Below are 26,348 nucleotides of genomic sequence, written 5' to 3'. Positions count from 1 at the left end.
ATGCAGGAAAGCTTTACAGGAAGAGAGTAAACCAAATTCGGATTCAGTTGTTTTCAGATTGTATTTGATTGTTATAGGCATCTATGCTGGTATCCAATTTTTCATAAGTTTTCTCATGCGAATACCAGCATGCCATCGTTTGACCAATCAGTGTGATCGCTGGTCTTTGATTCGCTTTATCAAATGGATGCGCCAGGTTTTCATTCTCTATTTTTGTACTTTGTGTTCTGTTTACTGTTTTATATTTCTTTGCTAATTCTTCTCTCTGTTATTAATATTCTTTGTTGTGTTCATTCTCAAAGGAACGGTACTATGTTGGACTTGGCATGTATGAGAGGACTACTGACTTTATCAAGTAATCTGTAATCTCTGTCCTTGAGGTTCCTTGATTATGTACCCTAGGCACATTGGGAATGAAATTTTTCTTTTCATTGAATGCTTGATGTATACCTTTTAAATGTTTTATTATGTACTTGTGATACAGATATATGGTTTTCTGGCTCATCATCTTGAGCGGGAAATTTTCATTTGCCTATTTTTTCCAGGTATGAGGCATTTGTTACACAGTATGTAGTGTGGATGTTGATCTTTTGTTTGGTTATCTTTATAATGCTCTATCTGAATTTTGCAGATTAAGCCCTTGGTGAAGCCGACAAGGACTATAGTGACTATGGATGCTATACAATATTCTTGGCATGATTTTGTATCTAAAAGTATGCCTTTTGCATGTTCATGTCATAAAATTTTATGATGCATTAACTTTTTTTGTTATGTAGTCAAACGACTGAAAGAATTGCCTTCCTTTTTTTTTTTTAAATTGTAAAATATGTATGTTGAATGTACTGACTGATATCTTTTAGCTACTTGAAATTGATTTCTTATTTGGGAAGAAAATAGGTATAGTTGTAGAATCTAAAACTTGAAATTCTGTTTGTTTAGTGTAGTGGCTTCTCTATAAATATATAAAGCCAACCTATCACGAGTTGCTTAATTGTTTAGCATGTCTGTGCTTTTCTGCCGGAGTATAAATAAAGGAATCAAAACTATATTTGATGCATAAATATTATGTTGACTTTCTGCCTGGAGTTTTCTCTTGTTCCATGTCCTCACTTTCCTCCCATTCTATGTTTGTTGTTGGAAGTTTTGACGCTGTTATGTTTGTTATAATTAGATACACATTTGGACTTTCTTTGAGAATATCTCTTTGCATGCAGATAACCATAATGCTCTGACAGTGGCTACTTTATGGGCTCCAGTGATAGCTGTAAGTTGGAATCCCTGATATGTTTCTAAAGATATGAAATACCAAGTCCTTTGAATTCCTGATACATGTGGATAAACGGGTCATGATGTCATTTTGAGCAATAGCTTACCTTAAAGGGATTCTCTTAATTTAAAGTGATTCGATGGCAGGGAATTAGATATACATGCAAGTGAAATAATTTTTATTATCTGTTTTATATTTGGTTGTGTTTGTGGTGGATGTCTTGCTAAGATATAGTGGAGAGATTCAGTTTTTTTCAGTGAATAGTTCCCTTTTCTATATTAGTTATATATGTATTTTTGTTTCCCTTCTTTTGCCACAGATGTATCTTTTAGACATCTACCTTTTTTACACCGTCTTATCTGCTGTGTGGGGATTCTTGCTTGGGGCAAGAGATCGTCTTGGGGAGGTATGTAGTTTTCGTCTGACCTATGTCTATTTTATGCACACTTACTATGTTTTCTTGCTTGTCAGTCTTCTTTCCCCAATATACTTTCTTTTTCCACTTGAGTTGTGCTTTGAACCTTTTTGTGAAATCTCAGATTAGATCTTTGGGTGCTGTCCAAAAACTTTTTGAGGAGTTTCCAGCAGCTTTTATGAAGACGCTTCATCCTGTTAGGTCAGACACTTAAACATAGTACAACAATTGTGGTTCATTTTGAATGGTTAATATGCTTGCTCCTTTTTTCTCTTGGTATTTGTTTTTTTTAATTATGTGAGAAACTTTTTGTTTTGCAGGACTTCTACATCGTCCACTAACCAGGTGAGGGATTATGCATATTATAATTGGTTATAACTGAGAAACAGTAGAATAACTACTTTTTGAAGGTGGGTATGTATTACATAGTCACTGTTCGACTTGAAGTTGTGCTTTAACCGTAGTAACATTGCTTCTTTATGCTACGGTTTCCATTATACTACTATATAGCCAAAGTAAGGTACATAGGTGCACTGCTGTGGTAAAATTGTCACCCTTTCACATGACACTGCCAGCAGAACAGTACACCCTCTCACATGACACTGCCAGCAGAACAGTACACCCTCTCACCAGAACAGTAAACTGAGTCCCTTACTTTTCTTTCTCAATCTACTGGTTTTGTTTGGCCATTACGTTTGCTGTTAACACTCTTTACTTTGTATTTATTCCTCCATCTCCAACAAATCATTGGCACGTGTCTTTTGTAATATGTATTTTTTTTTCATTTTTCTATTGTCAAATTCTGTAGTTTTTGCCTTTTTGTTTTTCTATTCTTTTTGTTATTCTAACTCGCTGGATTGCTTTTTGCTTTGTTATCCCATGACATTTAAGAAGTAACCCCTAATGCCAAAATTTTAATTGATCAATAAGTAATATATCATGTCTCAGGTGTTATTTCATATTTTTGGTTATCTGATTTTATTAATATTATCAACCATTACTTTTCAAAAATAGTATGGTAGTTGAAGTGTAGAACGTCCTCAATTACTTGATATAGTTTTGTATTAGAATTCAGTTATTATTTGATTAAGTTTATCAATAAACTATTAACAGATTTTAATAAAGTTCTAATAACATGATGTAGAATAGAAGTAAAAAATATACTAAGTTGTGAATTTATTTATGCTTGTTGCTTTGTGAATATAATGGTCACTGGATAATATACAGGTCTAAACTCTAAATTCAAAAGGTAAAATATTTTATTTTTTATTTGAGATGACATTAAAATAATGGTATTTTGGTAGTTAACTTTTAAATTTCATTATTATCAAGTGTGTAGATTGTAAATAGTGTTTATTAATTTGTGAATTTGACTCAACTATATCCAATACTTAGTAGATAATTCATAGGGAGTTTTCCATTTGGCATGGCTCAAATGGAAAGGATAGAGTCGATTTGGGCATTGGTTCTAATTTAGAGCCGTTCATATTTTTTTTATACAAAGAAAAAAGAGTAATTCAAAACTGTTAATTAAAATTTGTGACCATCATTTTGTTTTTATTGTATGCTCCATTTAATGACAAAGTCATTGCTATATGTATTAGTAGCTTCAAAATTTTATCTGGAAAAAAAAGAAAGAACATTTTCGTCATTGCATTACCATGGTAATGTGTGACTCAGCTTGTTTAATCTATAGGACTGAGGGTTTCTTCTTTCATCTTTGGTTATTGTTTCTTTACATTATAAGTCAGCAACTAATTCTTTGGGAACTTACTGCTCTGTGTTTGTAAGGTTGTGGAGAAGAACAAGTTTGATGCTGCTCGTTTCTCTCCCGTTTGGAATGAAATTATCAAAAATTTGAGGGAAGAAGATTATTTAACTAACTTGTGAGTGTTCTTGATTCTGTTCTTGTTGATTTAATAGATTCCTTTGTATTGGCTCTTGGGTGGATTGTGTATTTGTGGGTTCCATAATGTTGATATGTAGGTGCTATTCTTTGATGAGATTTATTTCCCCTTATTCACTTCTTGTCCTTTACTGCAGGGAAATGGAGTTACTTTTAATGCCTAAAAATACGGGGAGTCTCCCCTTGGTTCAGTGGCCCCTTTTTCTTCTTGCTAGCAAGGTCTTTGATTTCTCTAATAATAGTTATATTTTTCTTTTATATTATATATTTACTTCTTTAATTTTGTTTAAACGATTTCTTTTTTCAACAGTTATTGATTAAACCTGTGTTTAATTTCATCTTCAATGTACTATTGCAGATATTTTTGGCTAATAATTGTGCCGCTGAGAGAATAATAGATTCACAAGATGAGCTCTGGGAAAGGATTTCAAGGGATGACCATATGAAGTATGCAGTTCAGGAATGCTACCATGCCCTCCGGTTTATACTGACAGAGATATTGGAAGCTGAAGGAAGGATGTGGTAAATTCTTATTAAATTGTTGGAGTTCAGTAAAGAATTAATGTTGCTCTTATGATATTCTTATGTTGTATCTATTTTCCTTAGGGTTGAGAGGATATATGAGGGCATTGAAGCCAGTATAGAGAAGAAGAGTATCCATGTTGATTTTCAGCTAAACAAGCTGCAACTGGTTATTTCGCGGGTTACTGCTCTCTTAGGAATTCTGGTTGGTTTTATTGCTTTTATTCTTGATTCACTTGTGGTATAAAAGCAAAATTCCTGCTGTATATTTGTTGTCTTCTTTTTCCTTTTATTTGTATTTTGTACTTTTTCGGATAGTTCTTATTTCTGCATGCTTTTCTGCCCTCTACGAGGATGCAAAAGTGTTATTTAGTCATTCATCTCTAACGTTTGAAAAGCCTCTTCTATGATTCAATCTCGATTTACTAATTTCCAAGGAAAAGAGTGAAATAGAAATTTAAATTTGTTGTGCTACAGTTTATGTTGTGACCGTGGGAAGGAGTATAATTGAAATTTGAATAGTTAGGACTTCAGGTTTATGTCATAGCTTCCATGTTTTCTCATAAAAATCTGAATCCATAAATAGGAACGAGTGATGCAAAAATGAAGAATTATCTATATATTGTAGCTTTTTACCTTTAAAAATATATATATATATATATATATATATATATTGTATCTTTTTCTGCTTCACAGTTGTTGGAGTTTTTAGTACTTATTTATGTCCTTTGTTTCGAATGTGGCTTGTACAGAATCAGGCTGAAAAGCCGGAGCATGAAAAAGGTGCTGTTAAGGCTGTTCAAGATCTATATGATGTTGTGCGGCATGATGTGCTTGCCATCAATATGAGGTCTGTCAAATATTCTAGTCTTTGCTTATATGTGGGACATATGAAATGTGCTCTCCATCAATATGTAACTTTTGTTGTATTCTAGGGAACACTATGAACAATGGAATAACATTTCAAAAGCTAGGACTGAAGGTCGGCTATTTGCAAACTTGAAATGGCCAAGAGATCCTGAGTTGGTATGTTAAGGATTATATAACTCTACTAGTATTTTCTAGCTTTAGTTTTTTTCCTTGCTTCTAATGGCATTATGCTACTTTTTAATATTCAGAAAGCACAAGTCAAAAGATTATATTCTCTATTAACGATTAAAGATTCAGCCTCAAATGTTCCCAAAAATCTTGAGGCAGGACGTAGGCTGGAGTTCTTCACAAATTCACTTTTCATGGATATGCCCCCACCGAGACCTGTTCATGAGATGCTGTCCTTCAGGTTTTACCTTTTTCCTTGTGAATCTCTTTTGTCTTTTTAGGTATTAGTGTATCTTCCTGATCAGTTTTCATGTTCTCATGCTTGTTTTAAATAAATTAATGCAGTGTGTTTACTCCATATTATTCCGAGATTGTGCTTTATAGTATGAATGAATTGTTGAAGAAGAACGAGGATGGAATATCTATTTTGTTTTACCTCCAGAAGATATATCCAGGTACTTTCCACCTCACTTTGCTATGTCTCAAGCTGAAGATTACTGTATTTTATGTTTCACGTTGTCTAGATATTTCCTTGATTGATTAGTGCAAAATTAGAAATGTACCTGCTTATTGTTATAGGAAGGTGTTGAATTGTGAAAATATTAGATTGGTTTAATTGAGTTAAACTTGAAGGTTCCTAGCTGGCTTTCTCTCTCTGTATTCTGTCTCCCCCCCCCCCCCCCCCCCCTGGCCGGAAAAAAAGAAATGAAAATGGATAATTATTTTCTTTCTTATATTATTTGCTGGATTAATTGACTTGGGTTCCTTCAATGCTCCTATTTTTTTGGTAAGGGAAAAAGAAGATAATTCTTTTCTTTTTATATATGTTATCCGTGGATACATGGATTAAGTGTTTTTTTTTCTTTTTTGAATAATGTCACATGTTTACATTTTTGGAGTCTGACAGACCTGTCAAGTGTGACCAGCTCACTAATCATGTGTTTGATCTTAGGTGTACTCATTCTGTGGATTGGAGAAGCTTTTATAATTTATTAATAATGTTCTTAAGGAATACAAAATTTAGTTATTTGAGAATGATTTCTTTCAAGCAGCAATATGCTTGGTAGGTGAGAAGTGGTAGGAGAAAAAAAGGTTGGCGGGAACATGAACATTTTTTTCTCTTTTTTGGTTAGAAAGAAATTTTATAATTTGGTACCTATAGTTTAAAAATTTGCATACTCGAACTTTGCTTCTATCTATCAATTGGCACGAGACTAACATGGTTAGTCAAATGGATGGCGTGTTCAAAAGCAACCAATAAAAACATGCCACGTGTTACCATTTTATTGGATATCTTGGACACATCATTCATTTAACTAACAATGTTAGTCTTGTGTGCAAACTAATGGACAAAAGCAAAGTTCGAGTACCTAATTGCAAAATTTTAAACTTAAGGTATCAAATTGAGACTTTGAATATAGTATGGGTACCAAATGTCTCAGTAACCCTTTTAATATCTACATCATTTCATTGAAAAAATCTCTTAATAATTGGGTATGTTTGACTTTCTACTAAAATTTTTATACTTGCTAACACTAATTGAACATATTAAGGTATTTTTGTGTCAAAAGAAATATGAAAGCATGATTTTCTTGAAAAACAAGGGAAAATGTGTAGTTTACTCAATTATTTTTTTCTTCTATTGTACTTGGATATTATCCTTCCTACCGTGATCCTAAAACTTAACTAAGATTTTGTTGCATTTTTTTACTTATTCTCTGCTATTTGCTTTTTGTTTCTGTCAAAGTTGCTGTAAAGTAAAAGCAAATAATAAAAGACCTATGAAGCGCAGATATGGCTGTAACACCCATGTATTTGTGTCGAATACACATTGGGCATGAACACACGTTTGGCATGGCTGGATATGTGTCTATCCCCGGATATAGCAGAAGTTATAAAAGATGTTATTTTGGATACGACATGAACAAGCGAAGGATATGGTATGGACATGGTAGTGAAGCGGCAAAAAGTTATTGCCGTTGGTAAGGGGACAGAATGTTCTTGCCTCTGTTTAGTGAGTTGAGAAATAGAAGAGAAGAGAGAGAAGCAATGAACACAACACAATGTTCCCTTGTTTTTAGCCTCAAATGGAGTCGATTCATGTGCGTGAGACTCCATTTAGCAGTGAAAAGTTTGAAAGAAGATGATCCATGAAGGAGATGACGTGTTGTTTTGTTCAACCAGGCGAACTGTTATTGCGCCATTTGAGAAAGAGAAATTGAGATTAAATTGGATGGCACTTGGGTATAAGATTTTGCTAGATCAAATGGGCTTTTGGTTGGATGGTTATAGCTTTATTCAGTTATAACTTTTGAGCCTATAAATCTATTTGGGTAGATTTATTTACAATAATCCAACACAATTATAAAATCTATACATCTGAACAAAATTACAAAAAAAATTTGTAATAACTAAATCTTTTTTAAATAAGTTCTATATATTTTGAAAGAATTTCAATGCATGTTGGTTATATTTTCATTCACAATATATGTTAATTTTGACAATTGCCGTATTGTCATGTCTATGAACTTGTGTCTTGTGTCTTGTGTTTATGTCCGTGCTTCCTAATAAAAGATTAATGACATAATATCCAAAAAAAGCCCTTAAACTATTCAAGAAAATTCAAATAAGCCTTTGTACTCTTATTGCTTTCAACCAAGCGCTTGTAGTTTTATTTTGAGCCAAATAAGCTTTTATACTTTTATTTTGGGTCAAATAAATTCTTATGACTAATGATTGACTTAGTCAAAATATCATTTATTATTCTATGCCATGTGATACTGACGTGACATGCTAACATATCATAATTGATGATAATATGACATGTTGACACATAATTGATGATGACGTGACATGCTAATTTGGCATGATAACATAACCATGTGGCATTTTTCACCTTGCACATCAAAGTCATGTTAGTGCCAAGTGTATATAACATGACAAGTGGCATTTTAATTAATGCCAATTAGTTAATCATTAGTCATAAGGTCTTATTTGATCCAAAATAAAAATATAGGGGTTTGATTGAATGCAATAAAAAAATAAGTGTTCATTGAAATTTTTTAATAGTTTACGAGCTTATTTGAGCATCATGCCAAGATTAATAATGCTTGATTAAAAATGGATAAATGGCTGAAATGTGATATTAAGCCAGATAATTGTTCACTATAGTTGTCAGATCATGTAAAACTGTTTAACTCTTAAGATTTAAAAAGTAATATTTGTGTTCGTATCGAAACACAATTTTTTCCCTTTTGCTTTTGAAAGCAAAAGATGACAATTAATCCAAGCCTTTGTTGAATTTAGCTATGCATTTGATCTCCAAGGCTTTTTGTCATATGTCCCACCCATTTCTTTTGCTTCATGCTTGATGCTTGCATTCAGTTGGACTTGGACTGTAGTTTTTTCATTCATTGTTATTTGTTAGGTGTTTTGCAAATTGATTGTGCTGTCTGATTGATGCTCTATCTAGTTGAAATGACTGTTTTTGAAGCTTTTTCTGTTCTTGTTTGTTTCCTTCCTTCTTGACATACTTGGTCATGCAAAGTGTTGATTATCAGATCATTCTTATAATCATTTGTCTCAATCTGTAACTTGAAGTGATGGACTTTTAATGGAACTGAAATTTATTCTAGATCATTATGCTGGTTTTATGAACTCTCACTTATTTTCTGCAGATGAGTGGAAGAACTTTCTAGCTAGGATCGGCCGTGATGAAAATTCAGCAGAAACAGAACTTTTTGATAGTCCTAGTGATATCCTTGAACTTCGTTTTTGGGCCTCTTACCGAGGACAGACATTGGCAAGAACTGGTAAAAGTTTCCTCTTCTCCCTTGTGTTTAATCTATTGTCTGGTGCTGTTTCCTGGTGACTCAATATGGGTTTTCATATATATAAATTATATATATTTATTTGTATATATGTATGTATATATGTATAATTTGTTGGTCTTTTTGGAAAACCTTCTTTTATAGGGTGGAGTGTGAATGATGATGTTTGACCTTATTACCAGTTTTGAAGTTCTGAATTGCTCTAGCTGATGTTTCCTACCGTAGCTGACAGTCAAATTTTTGGACTTTTTTGTTACAATAGTAGTTTAAAGCATCAGATATTATAAATTTTAAAGTTTTGGATTGCTCTAGCAGATTTCCTGGTGCAGTTTGATGGGCCTGGAGTTCAAATTTTTTGGGCTTCTGATATCTCATAACCATATCATGGAGTTTAAGCCTCAGATTTTCAGTTTCTTTCTATATCACTAGAAGTATTAGTTTATGTTTATTACCATCTGCAAACAATCTGCCTAAGGAGTTTTTTTTTTTCGCTAATGATTGTGCCAAATAACTAGCTTTCTTAATCCTCTTTTCAGCATTCTGCTGCTCTGGTTGAGGCATCATTATCTTGGTTCTTAGTCTGCAAGCATGCTGTATTTTTTTATAGCGCACACATGTTTGCCATAAAGTTCTACCTTGGTCATTTTTCTACGTTCATGAACTCATGTGTGAACATATTCCTTTGAATATTGTAAGAACCACATTTTTAGTTCTGTCTTTTATGATGGCATGCATATCAAGTGTTGTTAGTAGCTTTTCATGACATCTTTTACTCATATTGTGATATAGGCTTTAGTGAAAATGGCCTTCATTGGGCTGTAATGCATGTTTGTGTTGAAAATTCTGATTTTATTATGGTTTAAAGTGCAAATGGGTGATTGGGGAAGATCTTTTTGGATTTTTCTGTATCGTGATATCTGTTCATGGTTTACGTGAAAAGCTTGATAACCTTTATTCTCTTTTTGACTGAAAATAAGTTCCTATTAATCATTTTTTTTTTACACTGACTTTATACTTGTTGGGGATCTGCAGTCCGTGGAATGATGTATTATAGGAAAGCTCTTATGCTTCAAACCTATTTGGAGAGAGATAATTCCGGAGGTTGGTCCCTTCAACAATAATATGATGCTTTTTTATCTTGTACTTCAGTTATATAATTATCATTGAAATATTAGATACAGAGGCTGCACTATCTAGATTGGACACAACTGATACTCAAGGTTTTGAGTTATCTCCTGAGGCTCGTGCACGGGCAGATCTTAAGTTTACATATGTTGTCACATGCCAAATATATGGAAAACAAAAGGAGGAGCAGAAGCCTGAAGCTGCTGATATTGCATTGCTAATGCAAAGGTGGGTTGTAGGGTTTTTTATTTATCTTTTGTTCTCATTGCATGCTTGGGTTGCATTTAGTACTCTGGCTTTTTTAGTTTTTATTGTTCTTCTGCTGTTACTCATGTTTAGTTATTTTGGCTCCTTGTATCTAACGATTCAACTTTGATGTTAGAAATGAAGCCCTTCGTGTTGCTTTCATTGATGTTGTTGAGATACTAAAGGATGGTAACGTACACACTGAGTACTTTTCAAAGCTTGTGAAAGCTGATATCAATGGGAAAGATAAGGTTTGGTTGTTTATCTTTTTTAGTAGTTATGCTAGCTAGGTTTCTTTTTTCTTTGTTGTGTACTTGACTCCAAGTTTAGAACTTCAGTTTAACAATTAATTATTTGACTTCTGGAAATAAAATTTTTTATTTGTTTATCTGTTTACCTGTTCTCTTGTTGGGCTTTTCTTCTTCTATTTCTTGTTTGTTTCCTCCTTTACAAGGTTTAATGAAGGAGACCTATTTCCGATATTCTTACAATAGAAAAAGAACTAGATGGTTTTATTTATTGTTGTTGAGTTACTTGAGTATGGATGGTGAACAACTAAATTCTGTGCAAAGACAGAATGCACTTTGTGCATTCTTTCCTATTTGATTTTCATGTGTTAATGAGAAAAAAAGCTATGACATGAAACTATCAGCATATTTCTATTCCTTCAATGCATCATTGGTTAAAAATGGTCTGCTGGTGCTAAGGTTTTGATGTTCAGGATAATGTTTTGAATTAAATGTATGGAACGTTCTTATGTGCTGTCCACTACTTATATATAGAAGTTCTAAGCATAAAACTTTTTCTACAGTATTTTGTTCTGTTATGTGGTACTGACACATATCGTATCATTGTTTGAACACTTTTCTGAAGTTTAAAATTTAAGTTCCACTTTTTAGAAAATGTTTTTTTTTTTGTTTAAGTAAGTAATTTTAGATGGTAAAATATTGGATAGTCCTTATAGAAATTCCCCTGTGACCCTTTTCTGAAAAGACAACATAGAAAGTATCCCATGCCTTAGGGGCATGGAATCTGAGTCTGTTTTCCCTTTCCAGTTATTTTGGTCTCTTAGGGACGTCTGATTTTATTCATTTTAGGCTTTGGTAATGTTCCTAGTGTTTTTAAAAAAGTGGTCTGATGCATGACAGGATTGACAGTTTAAGATTGAAAACCAAACTATGAACGGCTAGGATTTCTACATTTCTGGAGATGTAGTATAATTGATAGTAGGTATTAAGAGTTCTTATAGGAAATTTTAATTAGTTCTTGACAAAAATTGTTTTTCTTGGTCTAAACCTGAAAGCACATTCGAGTTGAAACTCCAATTTTCTTGATAATCTTCATTGCTTTTTTATTATTTCTTGCCACTTTATTCTGATGTGCTACACTGACTAAAAGTCAGGTGATTTTGTGCTTTGTTTTGTTACTTGCAGTTAGCTGGGTCTTTTGGTAGATTACAAGGTTCTGTAGGAGAGATTTAATACTAATACTGAAACAGTTGAATGATTTATTAAAGAGGTTTTCAAATCTGAGATATCAAATTTGCATGCTTCCTCTGGATTAGGGTTTCTGTATTAAGTCTTTTTGAGTGCTGCTCTGTATGGAGCAATATCTTGATTGTGTCTTAAATGCTTTTGTATTTTACATTTTCCATCCTTGTCTTTTCGGCTTTTTCTGTTCTTTTGGTACGTTAAATGTCATATATGACTCTTTGTTCTAGTGCATTGCAAGTAAATACACCTCGTGTCCAGGTTATCTAAGACAACTTTTTCTTCGTAAAGTAACATGCTCACCTGTATATTGATTTTCTATTTCCATATTTTCTTCTTTTATAGCACATCAATCAGCACATTGTTTTTAGTTTTTACGCTTGCTGTTTCTTTACAACCCAATGCTTAATTCCATAGACCAGAACTAGCCTTGAAGAAGCCTTAGAAAATATATTCCTTAATACTTTTGAAGGTATTCTGTAGTCACAGAATAGTTGAAGGAGATTAATCTGCTTAACACATCTTGCTCTAGTTTATGTTTCTTCTCTTCATTCTTATTCTTTTTATGACTAGTTAAGTTTCCTAATTGATCATTTCCAATCCTACTTCTCTATCTTGAAACCTGGAAGGGTATGGTTATAGCTTTTTGTTTTTTCCCATGAGCAGAAAAAAATGTATCAACCACTTAAAGATGTATGTATTCTCTGTTAAAATCATTCTTCTCCAATCTTCTGTCTCATTCACTCACTCTTTTGAGTGCTGATGTATTTTTATCCCGTTTAATGATGCTTTATTTTGGTAAAGATAATTAAGCTCAACTAACATGTGCTGTTCTTGGTTAATGCAGTCAATATGCTTTGCTAACATGGAAGTTTTACTTGAAATAATTTTTTTCTGAACTTTAAATGAATTAACTGACTGTAATCAATAATTTTGCAAATGGCCCTTTTCTGGTTTGCAGGAAATCTATGCCATAAAATTGCCTGGAAATCCAAAACTCGGTGAAGGCAAACCTGAGAATCAAAACCATGCAATTGTATTTACTCGGGGAAATGCAATTCAAACGATTGACATGAATCAGGTGACAGATTGTGGTCGATTCATTTACTTAATTCTCTTGGATCTAATAACTAAATGCAAAAGCTCCTGGATGTGTGTCGTAGTAACCAAGTTTACACATTTTAATTTGTCATGCGTCACTTACATATTCAGTGATACTTGTCATTCTTTTTATGCTTTTTAAAGCCACGATGTCAATTATATTAATGAATTTATGTTGAATACCATAACAAATACTATGATTTTTATCTCCATAGGTGAATCATATTCAAGTAGGTTAATGTTGATATTGTGACATACTGTTATTTTGGTTCATATTAGTCTTGTTTGTTTCAGCTTCAACTGGCCTAAGCAATTTGCTGCATTTGGCACTGAAATACACCCCATTTACACTGCCCACTATTACATTTTTTCTCTTTTAACAAGTGAATTACCCTTCCATCGAAACAGGAAATTATAATAACATTTAATCAACGTGGTGTAGTTCCTGTCAACCTTTTAAATTTATTGTCTTTATTCTTTTTGGAATTTTTTTTTACTCTTCTAATGCCATAAGTCCTCTGTCACTTGCTTGGTACTTCACAATCTTAGCCTGATTGGTGTTGCTGGTACTCAGTGTAACACATTTCCATATGTGTTTTCTTGCAGTAGCATTCACATTTGCTTTGTTTTACCTTGATGACTCCAATTCTTTTGGTGATTTTTGTGCTATAAAGACATGGGAAAACAAAATTGTTTATGATGATGATAAACATTTCTTCCAGATGTTATTTTTGCTATAATTTTTGTATAAATTTTAAGTGATTTGGTGGCCTCATATAGTTCTAATGATTTGTTCTCTTTAGTTTTATCTTTGCAATTCTTGGATGTGTTTTGATTAAGTTTCTCATTCTTTTGATACAGGACAACTATTTTGAGGAAGCTTTGAAGATGAGAAACCTTTTGGAAGAATTTCATCGTGATCATGGGATACGTCCTCCTACTATTCTTGGTGTCAGGGAACATGTATTTACTGGAAGGTAAACTTGTTCAAATCTTTTCTATTTGTTTGATATTTCTGATTTTGATTGCCTTGACATCTTTACATTATGGGTTATAAAATTTATGTGCAGTGTCTCTTCTTTAGCTTCTTTTATGTCCAACCAAGAGAGCAGCTTTGTAACCCTAGGTCAGCGTGTTTTGGCCAATCCTCTGAAGTAAGTGAATATTGGTAATACAAGCGAGTTGCATATCTTTTTAGACTCCTAATTTCATACTGATTGATTTTGATATGCAATTTGGTATTCAGGGTCCGAATGCATTATGGCCATCCAGATGTTTTTGATAGGGTTTTCCATATAACAAGGGGTGGTATCAGCAAGGCCTCACGTATTATAAACATAAGCGAAGATATTTATGCTGGTATTCATGTTTTACCTGATAAGAGACAATTATAATAGACTAGTTTGATATATCTGTCGATTTTAAGTGTCAGTGCTGATGAAAGATATTTGACCCTATTGTTGAAGATCACCTTATTATGAAGGGAATTGCCAAATGCTGTGTGGTATTTCTTTTCTTTGCTTGTCATTTTTCTAGGGGAGAAGGCGAGGAGTGGGTTGGTACGGGTGTTGGCTGAATCTTAATCAATCCCTCTTCTCTCCATTTCTACTTATTGTCTTTGATTGAGGTCCGAGATAATAGTCCATTTTTAACTTTTTCAGGTCTAGCTTTTTATCTTTGACCGTTTTATGTCAAATTTGTTATTACCTTCAATTTTATAAAAAAAAAAAATTAAAAACTTTATTAAAAATGTCAATGAAGCATCTAAAATAGAAAGGATCAGAAATGAAAAAGTTTTGACTTCAAGAAGTCAGATAGGTCAGCCAGAAAAAAAGGGTCAAAGTAAGACTGTCATTTTAGTACTGAGGGAGTATGTGCTTGGTTGTTTCCTTATTAGTATTTTTATATTTCCAAGTTAATGATCTTATGGAGTGGAAGAGTGTTGTTGCTTTAGTGTCTTGTAATACCATGTATCACTTGCGTTGAAGTTAGTTTGAATTGCTTCTGGTCATTTTTTAATCAATAAACTTTGGGTGTTTATTTTGTAGGGTTCAATTCAACTTTACGCCAAGGAAATATCACTCATCATGAGTATATTCAAGTATGATTCCTTCACCCTTCCCCTGGTCTTCTTTTCAATTTACACACCATTGAGGTTTGAGTTTTCAACTTGAATTTATAGGTTGGCAAAGGAAGAGACGTTGGGCTCAATCAGATTGCTTTATTTGAAGGGAAGGTTGCTGGTGGTAATGGTGAACAGGTTCTTAGTCGAGATGTATACAGGCTTGGGCAGCTTTTTGACTTCTTTAGAATGATGTCATTCTACTTTACCACTGTGGGATACTATTTTTGTACCATGGTACGTGACTGTTGCATAACTGCTTTCACTTGTTAGCTGATGCTAAGGTAGAATGAAATTGAATTGAGCTATGTAGATTGTTTACTTTGGTAAATCTATATGTTGATTCAATGTTTCTATTGTAGTTTTAATGCTTGCCCTTATCATCTGGTTAGCGTCATATATGGATCCTATGCATGTGTGCGGTGTACAAATTAGTTATATAATAAAAAATTTGACATTATCAATTATCAGAAATTCCTGTGTGTTATAGTCTAGAAGTTTTTTGCGGCTTTGGTGCCTATGGATTTATGCTCCACTCGTTCTGATAAATATTCTTCAATTTCTTCAAAATGTCAGCTATCCTTCAAGCAAGGGAACCCTATGCAGTTAATATTTTGATGGCATGATGTAGTTATAGCATTAAAAATTTGTATTTTCATTGCTGACCAAATTTATTTTTCTAATTTTGCAGTTAACTGTGCTGACTGTATATTTTTTCCTTTATGGGAAGGCTTATCTGGTAAGTTAATTTGTATATACATTGTCTGCTCGATTTCATATGCTTCTATGATTGGGTAATTTTAGCATGTTTGTGCTCTATAGAATGTATGACCTTTTGAGTGCATATTGCATCTCACCGTTGAAGGATTCTGTCTCATATTATATGCTTTATTTGTTTTCTAGTAAGGATATCAAACATGTTTAGTCAACATGAAAATTGCCCATGATAGATAAACTTAAATATGTTTTTAATGTCGGCAATAGGAGAAGGCTGAAAGTAAATGACAATTTGCGTAAGGTGGTCCAAAATTACCAGCTTATTACTCCATTCTACCAATAAACACTTGATGAGTCTCGTATACGTGAACAAAGATGTATTGGAAGATAATAAATCGAAATTGTAAACTTCTACTTTCATTTTTTGTAAGTCTATTTCCACAATGTGGCTATTCTATTTATAATAGAATAGAGAATATGAAAAAGACTAATACAGCCCTAAACCTACATAAGCCATAAGACATAACAATATATATGTCTTTAGCACTCCCCCTCAAGCTGGAGCATAGATATTGATCATGCCCAGCTTGTTACAACTAACCTGAGAAAGATTCTTAGTAAACAAATCTGCTAACTGCTCTCCTGTGCTCACATAGGAAGTAGAAATCAGTTTTTGTTGAATCTTCTCCCGTACAAAATGACAATCAACCTCAATATGTTTTGTACTTTCATGAAACATTGATTAGAAGAAATATGCATAGCTACTTGATTATCACACCACAATCTCATAGGAGATGAATCTGCAAAAGCAATTTCCTCCAATAAATGATGAGTTCACATAAGCTCATAAGTAGTTTATGCCATAGCGTGGTTCTTGGACTCTACACTAGACCTTGCTGCCACTTTCTACTGCTTTCTCTTCCATGATACCAAATTTCCTGCCACAAACACACAATATCCTGTAGTAGATTTCCTATTATCTGGTAACCCAACCCAATCGGCATCAGTAAAGTTGTCAACTCGAGTATGTCCATGATCTTAATATACAATCCCTTTGCCAGGTGTCCCTTTTAAATACTCAAGAATACAGACCAAAGCATCTCAATGAATGGTAGTAGGCACTGGCATGAATTGACTTACTACACACTGGAAAAGAAATATCAGGACGGGTCACTGTTAAATAATTCAATTTACCAACTAACCATCTATATTTCTCAAGATCTGCAAATGCCTTCCCTTCTCTTGCTATAAGCTTCACACTTGGGTCCATAGGAGTCTCACAAGGCTTTGCTTTAAGCAAGCCAACATTCTTGAGCAAATCTAGGACATACTTCCTTTGGGAAAGAGATATACCCTTTTTGGAGCAAGTTACTTCAATCCTTAGAAAGTATTTCAAGGAACCCAAGTCTTTCATATGAAATTTTGCTTGAAGAAAAACTTCAAGATCATGAATACCTTGTTGATCACTACCTGTAATTATGTTATCATCAACATAAACACCCAACAAAATACAACCACTGTCAATATGTCAAAAAACCACAATATGATCACACGAACTCTGCAACAGTCCAAACTCTAACACCACATCACTAAACCTCCCAAACCAAGTTCTAGGAGATTGTTTCAACCCATACAATGATTTTCTCAACCTGCATACTTTACCAAACTCCCCCTGAGCAACAAACACAGGTGGTTGCACCATATACACCTTTTCTTGTACGTCACCATGAAGAAATGCGTTCTTCACATCTAATTGGTGCGAAGGGCAATAATGAGTAGCAGCTAAAGAAAGAAATATGCGAACAGAGCTTAATTTAGCTACAGGAGAAATGTGTCTATATAATCTACATTATAGGTTTGAGCACAGCCCTTAGCTACCAATTGAGCTTTCAATCTAGCGATAGTAACATCCAGATTCATCTTTATTGCATACATCCACTTGCACCCAATGGCTTGTTTACCTGATGGAAGAGAAACTATATCCCAAGCATCTTTAGTCGCAAGAGCCAACATTTCCTCTTCCATAGCAGTTCGCCTGCCATTGTGAGATAATGCCTCCATAAGAGTCTTTGGAAGTGAGACAGAATCAAGAGAAGCAACAAAGGAACGAGAAGAATGAGAAAGATGGCCATATGACACAAAGGAAGAGATGGAATGGGTGCAATGACATTTACCCTTTCAAAGAGCAATAGGGAGATAAATCAGAATCTAATGACGTAGAAGTCAGTATGGGAAGTTAATCTGACTGATGAAACAGATGGAGTATCAAGACCAGGAGTACTCACTGTATAAATCAAGAAATCATGTGCTGACTTAGTCTCAGAAACAAAGGGAGTAGGACCAGCAAAGAAGGGACTGTGCTCAAAGAATGTGACATCGCGAGAAACGAGATTCTTGCCCAACTCTAGTGAGTAACAATGATAACCTTTCTGTGTGTGTGACATAAGAAGATACACTTTAGTGAACAAGGATCTAACTTACTAACGTGGGGTCACATATCCTGAACAAAACAAGTACAAACCAAATACCTTGGGAGGTATAGGAAATAAGGACTGGTCTGAAGACAAGATATAATATGGTGTTTGGCCTTGAAGAATAGAGAAAGGCATGTGGTTGATAAGAAAAACAGCTGTATGAACAGCATCAGTCCAAAAGCATTAGGAACCCTCATTTGAAACATCAAGACTCTAGCAACTTCCATAAGATGACAATTTTTTTTTTCTACTATTCCATTCTGCTGAGGTGTAACAATAGAAGAAGAGTGATTAATAATACCATTTTGTATGATGTAAGAACTAAAACAATGAGAGAAATACTCTTTAGCTTATCATTATAGAGGATATGAATATTAGAGTGAAATTGAGTACGAATTTCTGCACAAAATGCAACAAAGATGGAAAACTACTCAGATCTAGATATCATTAAATATAACCAAGTACTTCTGAAAAAATCATCAACAAATGTAACTAAATACTTAAAACCGGTTTTTGAAGTTACCAGACATGGACCCCAAACATCAGAATGAACTAACTGATAATGATAATTTGTTGTCCCTGTAGGTTTTTAGAGCAGGTGACCTTGTTCTCCACAGTTATAACACTCTTGGACCTCCACAACCACCAGTTCCTTTTCCATCACAATTTCCTCTAAATTTGTGTCTTCCCCCACCTGATCCTCCTCTATATCCACTGCCAAACTCACTAGTAGCCTGTGAGACTAAAACAAATCGATCAGACACATTACTAGTAGTAAAAACACTTTCCTTGGTAGCACTCAGTGCAATGGTAACGACATCAAACAATGAAGAAACATCCTTGTTAGCCAAGAGTTGACAACGAATCACGTCATACTCTGAATCCAAACCAAATAGCCAACTGAAGACAAACAATCTCTCATGTTGTTTTTTCATCCTGGCCACATCAGTAGAAAGTGGCATGGCAGTGTAGAAATTTTCAGTAGCACGCTTATAATCACAGTAATAATCCATAATTGTCCATCCATTTTGACTTGGATGACTAACCTCCTATGATAAATCGTACAATCTCTTCCCATTCTCTATACTTGAACAACACCTATGCAATAACAACCATTACTCAATTTTCAAAAAAAAAAATCCCAAAACTCTTTAACTGTCGTCGTATGTTGCATTGAAAAAACCATCTTTCTATCAATACAATTCACAATCTGAGAAAACAATCTTCCATCATTTGTCATCCATGCCTTTGTAGCATCATTATCTAGAAAGGGTTCAGTAAGATGTGCTTCCTTCCCATGTCCTATTACATTGACCTCAACTAAAAACTACCATTCTAGAAAATTAGAAACATCTCCAGCTAGCATAACGTCAACTATTTTGTGATGTGAGGACTCAACCTCCACGCTATTACTACCTTTTGATGCCAACTCACTGACCCTCAAACACCACTATTGAAAAAAATCAGCTAACACATCAAAAACTAAGCAACCTCATAGTCAATTAACAAGGTCTACCAATCTTAGCGGAACTCAATGCACGTAGTTACAACGATTCGACAAGTACCTTCTCTTTTTTTTTTTTTTTTTGGGGGGGGGGGGGGGGGTTTGTTTTTTTTTAGGGTTTTGGTAGGTAGATACCATGTAAACTTCTACTTTCAATATTTTATAAAAGTCTATTTCCATAATGTGGCTATTCTATTTATAATAGAATAGAGAATATAAAAAAGACTAAAACAGCCCTAAACCTACATAAGCCATAGCACATACCAATATATATCAGTCTTTAACAAAAGCGTTATGGTGAGTAGCCAAACCTATTAGTTGAATTAGAATATATATAAACAGAGTACTATGTAAAAAAGGAATTTTGTGATATCAAACTTTCCATGAAAACCCAAAATCATCACCAGACGCATGGCCATTGCCATACAACTAAATCTCTACAAATTTTAACAACAATTACACAACTAGATAATTTCTTTGATATTGAAATATTACATTATGTTTTTCTGTTTTTCAGTCTCAAATATTTTTCTTTTTTATTTAAATGCATTGTAGCATTATGTTTTACAGGTTTTTAGTTTTCTGGTTAAATTGTCCTTGAATATTATGTGTGGGTGTTCACATGCACATGAGTATGTGCATATGTGCATGTGCCCATATATGATTGCTTTCCCAGGGATTGATCCAAAATTTTTTTTGCATGTACATGAGTATGTGCATATGTGCATGTGGAAATGTATCAATTTCTTTCCCAGAGATTAATTTTAAATTTTTTTTTAGGCACTTTCTGGAGTTGGTGAAACCATGCAAGATAGAGCTCAGATAACTGATAACACTGCTCTTGAAACTGCTCTAAATACTCAGTTTCTCTTTCAAATTGGTATCTTTTCAGCTGTACCAATGATTTTGGGCTTCATCCTGGAGCAAGGTTTCCTACGGGTAATTGGTTATCCTGCATGCTTCTCAATTTCTTTCCTTCTTAGTAATTAATTCCCATGAGATGAATTACTAGGCTAAGCTGCATGTTTTGGAAAGTTTTCCTCTTGTTTTTATTTGTTGGATTAGTCTTTTCTCACTTAATCTTGCCTTTATATGAACCATTTATGTTTTGACCTATATTCATAGATGTCTGCTGTATCTGATAACGGGGAACTGAATTTGTTAGTTATATTCTAAATTTCTGATAATGAATTAATTTTTGTCAGTTGTTAATTTTTCCCCTAATGTTTTCCCATATTATTGATAGATCTGGGATTGTAATATCATGTTGCATTTTAGTATGTTGGTTTCATGTGATTTCGTGCTCAAGAACACAGTGATGGGCTGGCATGTCATTCTGTTGTTGCATCAGCTCTTTTGTGGTGTTTTTATGAATTTTAAGTTTGTGGTGTTTAATTCAGGTGAATAATAAATCTGGGAAAATTGTGCGACAGTTTATTGCTGTGCTGGATTTAATATCTGTATTGGCTAAGACCTGAGATATTAAATATCTGTATTGGCTAAGACCTGAGATATTATATTGAAAGCTGTGATCCATGTTATTTGTTTCAAAGTTTTAAACATTGTGCTAAAAGGCTAATGTGAGCAATTCTATTTTCTTTCCTTTTGGTTAGAAACTATCTTACTTTTCTTATTCTTAAACAAATTAAGACCAGACCTCAAGAAATTATTTGGAATTCATGTTATTTCCATCTAAGCTACTCCTTTAAGAAAAATTATCTTTTTAGTTTAGTATTATGAGTGCCATTTATTGGAAGATTAAATGCTTTATATCAGTCAGTATTTAAAAGCTTGGCAAAAATGGTGTGTAGGGCGAAATATCTTCTAGCATCATAGTCGCAATTTGATTCAATCTCTATTGATGCTTCCTTATTGTTTAATATTTATATTATCTGGTTAGTTTGTACTACAATTCTCTGTATTGAATCTTTTGAAGTACTTGTGATGAGATGGTTGTTTTCATAAGCAGTTAGACTTTCTGTCTGCATATCATGCTTATGAAATTTTCTATATGTGTTTTATGGTGAAAGTGGAGCAAATTTGAGCTTTATCTCTCGTTGGACTTTGTGATTGAATCTGCAGGCTGTTGTCAGTTTTGTCACAATGCAGATACAGCTTTGTACTGTTTTCTTCACATTCTCTCTGGGTACAAGAACTCATTATTTTGGTCGGACAATCCTGCATGGTGGTGCAAGGGTATGTTGTCTCCTTATACCCGCCATACCCCCTCCCTGGCATTTTTTTTAATAAAAATTTTGGGATCTAGGGGTGGGATATAGACAGATTTTAATCCTTGTTTCTTAACAGTATCAAGCTACGGGTAGGGGTTTTGTGGTGCGCCATATTAAATTCTCTGAGAACTACAGACTATATTCTCGCAGTCATTTTGTTAAAGGGTAACTTTCTCTCTCTCTCTCTCTCTCTCTCTCTCTGTGCGTGTTTATTTACTGGACCAACCATAGTAAGTTAACCTCCTCTGTTGCATTCAGGCTAGAAGTTGTGCTTTTGTTGGTGGTGTACCTTGCATATGGGAATAATGAGGGTGGTGCATTGTCGTACATTCTTCTTACAGTTAGCAGTTGGTATATGGCTCTCTCCTGGCTTTTTGCCCCCTATTTGTTCAACCCTTCTGGATTTGAGTGGCAAAAGTAAGCAATCTTCTTTTGTTTTTGTTCTCAGAGGTGGGTTTTTATGTAATTAGCTTAGTATCTCTTTTATCATTTTTTCAGGATTGTAGAGGACTTTAGAGATTGGACGAATTGGCTACTTTACAGAGGTGGAATTGGAGTTAAGGGAGAAGAAAGCTGGGAAGCTTGGTGGGATGAAGAAATGGTATTCCTTTGGTTCTTAAATATACCTATTGCTAATATAACTCTTTATTGATTTCTTTGTTCAATGATTTAATGGAGTTATATCTGTTGCATAGCTCATAGCTTTATGTATCAGTAATTCATAAAAGTGAAGCTATAGAAGTTTCACTAAACAATGATTGAAGATTCAATCGATTTGTAACAAATGTATTATACTCATTAGAATGTGTGCATCGAATTTTCACTTTGTTATTTTGATCTAATAGTCTAGTTCTCATATTTGTAGTTCACTATTGTGCGATTCATTCAAAGTCAATACCAGATACAAAGAGCTTAAGTATCCGTTCTGTCCAATCTCATTTTCTTTCATATAAGTTTGATAGTATGTTGTTATGTACACCACTTAATAGAAGCATATAGGTGTTCTTTTCACTGAAAATCTGTTTCACAATTACATTTATTATGCAAGAAAATCTATCACATGTTATGAATTTCTTGTTCCTTGTTGAAGCTTGTTATACTGTCATTGCATTTCAGTTATTCAAAATTTTCTAGCATCATCACTTATTTCTCATGGTCATTTTTCTGTTTCAACTCGGCTGCTTTTAATTGATTGTCCATTAATATGTTTCATGTAAATTTCTTGTTTTTCACTCTGGTGACCTTAAATATTGCATTTACAGGCACACATTCGCACCATGAGAGGAAGAATATTGGAGACTATTTTAAGTCTGAGATTTTTCATCTTCCAGTATGGCATTGTCTACAAGCTACATTTACAGAAATCAAATACATCATTGACGGTAACAGCTTTACTCATTAGTTGATACTGTGCTTTGCTGCATCTTTAGCCAAAATTTGTTCTGGTTGTTAAAGTGCTTATACCCATCCCCTCCATTGCCTTTTCGCAGAAATTTGTCTCTAAAAGTTATATGCGTTTTGTATCTTCTAAATTGGAAGGAACAAGATGTGCCCTTAAAATGGGTATATTGAGGGGTTGGGGTTGATAAGTTCTAATTTAAAATAGTTGGGAGGAAAAAGGACCTTTCCTTTTTGGCAACAGAAGACATGATTGATGTATTTTATGCATGTGAATATTTGTTAACTTATTTGGAGTGGTAACAAATTTGGAAGGGACATATCATGAATTTGTCACCTTGCATTGTTTGTGTTAAACGTGAAAGTTAATTATCATGTTATAAGTACCTGCTACGTCTCTGTACTAGGACCACAAGTGTACTTTAGACCCTCTACACAACAGATCACTATTGCAATTAGATTTACAATCATTTTTTTTTCTTTCTTTTTTTGTTAAAAAGAACATAATATCATAAAAATGTGTTTCCACATTTATGAGTGTATGTGCGGACATGCAAGACAAGAATCGGACATATGCAAGAAACAAGTATTACTTCCAATATAAATTTCTCTATGCAAAGTATGCAAATACATGACTCGTTAAATATGACATCGATGTGTAGGTTTGCTGGTATTTATATGTTGTATTCAAGGCAAATTACATTGTTGGCTACTTAATAAATTGAGGCTTAGTGAGCAGTGTCCTTCACCATTCTTCACTGATATGAATTAACTGAATGATGAATTCTTTGGAGAGCTGGATTCTTTATGCCTTCATTCTATTTAGTTTTTGTTCTTGAGCTATCAATAAATTCATTATATAAGTGACTGAAGGAAGGTAATATGATAATACTTTTATGATTCTGATCTTATGGGGCCTTATTCTTTCTTGATTTTCTACTAAGCTCATTTCATTTTTAAGTTTTAACAATTGTCTAGTATTGAAGTGATTCCCAAGTGTCTGTAAGGAATAGTTTTTTTCTCTTATTTTGTTCTTGATCAGTGGAAGCTTCTGGACAAAGTGGCACTTGTAATTGCTTTGCTTTTGTGTGTTCCAAGAAAATACCCAAACATAAACATAAAGCTAATAGAAAAAGGAGAGGGGGGGCCAATATGTCTAATGCCTTGTTTACGGAGTTCTTATTTGCTCTGTCATTGGTTTGATTGTGCATAAAATTGAACATTAAAGAGTATAGTGAGGATGAATTTCTGTAACTTGAATTGCCTGTGTATCTCTGTAGGTTTATGGCCTGTCCTGGATTGTGCTTGCCGTGCTTATACTCCTTTTCAAGGTTCGTAACATAGAGGGTTGGTTTTTTCTGAGTTAATTACACGTGGTAGCGGAACTATTGTGAAATGTACAAAGTGGTACCTAAATAAAAAAAAGTGTGAAATTTGCATCTTGACCTTTCAACTAGTGTACCATGTTAACCCAGACTCTTAACACAATTAACTTACATTGCCTATATGACATCTGAGCAGTATAATTACACCATGTGTACATCACGTGTTAAACAGAAATGGTAAATATTTTGTGAAAATTTCATGTGAATGCCATGTTTCATTGAAGAATTGACTAATCATATATGGGATTTTTACCATATAAGTGGAAAAAAATATTTTAACTAGCATTGAAAAAGATGTTAATGGTTCCATTTGGTGTAGGCGTGGTAATATTGGTCAAATGCAATATATATAGGCAGGTTACATTTGTGGTGTTAGAGTTTGGGTTAAAATGATAAATGATTTGAAAGTTCAGGGTGCAAATTGTACATTTTTATTCTTTCAGGTATCAATTTGCACATTTTACTACAGCATAGATATTGAATGCTTAATTAAGATATTTGGTTTGTAAATGTATTTTACCTCTGTGAGTAAACAGGTATTCACCTTCAGCCAGAAGATATCAGTTAATTTCCAGCTTCTGCTGCGCTTCATCCAAGGGCTCTCCTTCTTGGTTGCAATAGCTGGTTTAGCTGCTGCAGTTGTGTTCACAGACTTGACTATTCCAGACATATTTGCTAGCATCTTAGCATTTGTTCCCACTGGATGGGGAATCCTTTGTGTAAGTTTATCTTCACATTTAATAATGATTCGCTGGCTGCAGTTTTTGGTTACAAATCCCCCTTTTGAACATATGTATTGTTGGTTTTTCTCTTCAACAATAAGAGGAGTTAGGTGTGCCCATTTGTTTTAGATGTTTCCATTTTCATGAACACTCCAATATGATCAATTATATGCAGATTGCTGCAGCTTGGAAGCCTTTGGTGAAAAAGCTAGGGTTGTGGAAGTCAATCCGGTCAATTGCACTTTTATATGATGCTGGAATGGGAATGCTTATCTTTGTTCCTATTGCATTTTTCTCATGGTTCCCATTTGTATCAACATTCCAGACCCGGCTCATGTTCAACCAAGCTTTCAGCCGAGGCTTGGAAATCTCTCTTATCCTTGCTGGAAACAATCCCAACACTGGCCTCTGATGACTACTGTATGTGATCCCTGTAAATGAACTTGTTTTAGAGATATACAAGGCCAGCATGAAACTTGTTTGATAACCCTCTCTATTCTGATAGTTTTGTTGCCATATTTGAGTGGAAGCCTGTTTTCGATTGTTATGTATATAAGATCTGTGTCCACCTTACTTGCTTAATGTAATTCCATTTCTGGCTTTAAGGACCACTGCCCTGTGCATGATTAATGTTTTTCTTGTTCAGTACTAGATACATACATAATACATTGTTCATTACAAAGTCAAGATCGAAATTTCAAAAACAAAAACAAACTTTTATAAATATATATAAATATATATATATATATATATATATATATATATATATATATATATATATATTGTATTGACTTTGTTCGACATCAAAAACATTGATAAATGTTACGATACATATTGGCTAACGTGTAATTCCAT

The 26,348-nt window shown here is 33.8% G+C and overlaps 1 protein-coding gene across 1 annotated transcript in view; it reads left to right on the top strand.

Moving 5' to 3' along the window:
• Positions 1–26,104, top strand: part of GSL10 (glucan synthase-like 10) — a 38,456-nt gene extending 12,352 nt beyond the window's left edge. Inside the window, exons 17-52 of the mRNA XM_007014743.3 lie at positions 7–196; positions 303–355; positions 485–545; positions 632–713; positions 1,215–1,264; positions 1,587–1,673; positions 1,807–1,883; positions 2,003–2,027; positions 3,474–3,568; positions 3,726–3,807; positions 3,947–4,110; positions 4,195–4,315; positions 4,863–4,960; positions 5,046–5,136; positions 5,229–5,389; positions 5,494–5,603; positions 8,826–8,960; positions 10,011–10,079; positions 10,154–10,331; positions 10,486–10,600; positions 12,801–12,920; positions 13,802–13,917; positions 14,011–14,094; positions 14,187–14,299; positions 14,989–15,041; positions 15,123–15,299; positions 15,754–15,801; positions 20,538–20,696; positions 21,840–21,953; positions 22,065–22,153; positions 22,247–22,405; positions 22,487–22,589; positions 23,251–23,370; positions 24,667–24,717; positions 25,308–25,490; positions 25,669–26,104. Of these exons, the coding sequence (XP_007014805.3) occupies positions 7–196; positions 303–355; positions 485–545; positions 632–713; positions 1,215–1,264; positions 1,587–1,673; positions 1,807–1,883; positions 2,003–2,027; positions 3,474–3,568; positions 3,726–3,807; positions 3,947–4,110; positions 4,195–4,315; positions 4,863–4,960; positions 5,046–5,136; positions 5,229–5,389; positions 5,494–5,603; positions 8,826–8,960; positions 10,011–10,079; positions 10,154–10,331; positions 10,486–10,600; positions 12,801–12,920; positions 13,802–13,917; positions 14,011–14,094; positions 14,187–14,299; positions 14,989–15,041; positions 15,123–15,299; positions 15,754–15,801; positions 20,538–20,696; positions 21,840–21,953; positions 22,065–22,153; positions 22,247–22,405; positions 22,487–22,589; positions 23,251–23,370; positions 24,667–24,717; positions 25,308–25,490; positions 25,669–25,905 (3,970 nt within the window). The 3' untranslated portion in view covers positions 25,906–26,104. The remainder of the gene's footprint in view (positions 1–6; positions 197–302; positions 356–484; positions 546–631; positions 714–1,214; positions 1,265–1,586; positions 1,674–1,806; positions 1,884–2,002; positions 2,028–3,473; positions 3,569–3,725; positions 3,808–3,946; positions 4,111–4,194; positions 4,316–4,862; positions 4,961–5,045; positions 5,137–5,228; positions 5,390–5,493; positions 5,604–8,825; positions 8,961–10,010; positions 10,080–10,153; positions 10,332–10,485; positions 10,601–12,800; positions 12,921–13,801; positions 13,918–14,010; positions 14,095–14,186; positions 14,300–14,988; positions 15,042–15,122; positions 15,300–15,753; positions 15,802–20,537; positions 20,697–21,839; positions 21,954–22,064; positions 22,154–22,246; positions 22,406–22,486; positions 22,590–23,250; positions 23,371–24,666; positions 24,718–25,307; positions 25,491–25,668) is intronic.
• The last annotated feature ends 244 nt before the right edge of the window (positions 26,105–26,348 follow it).

This window comes from Theobroma cacao, chromosome 9, assembly GCF_053813885.1.
Source record: "Theobroma cacao isolate CCN51 chromosome 9, ASM5381388v1, whole genome shotgun sequence".
NCBI classification, from domain to species: domain Eukaryota; kingdom Viridiplantae; phylum Streptophyta; class Magnoliopsida; order Malvales; family Malvaceae; genus Theobroma; species Theobroma cacao.
Note: the sequence above shows the minus strand (reverse complement) of the source record. Positions and strands in the feature narration are given on the sequence as shown.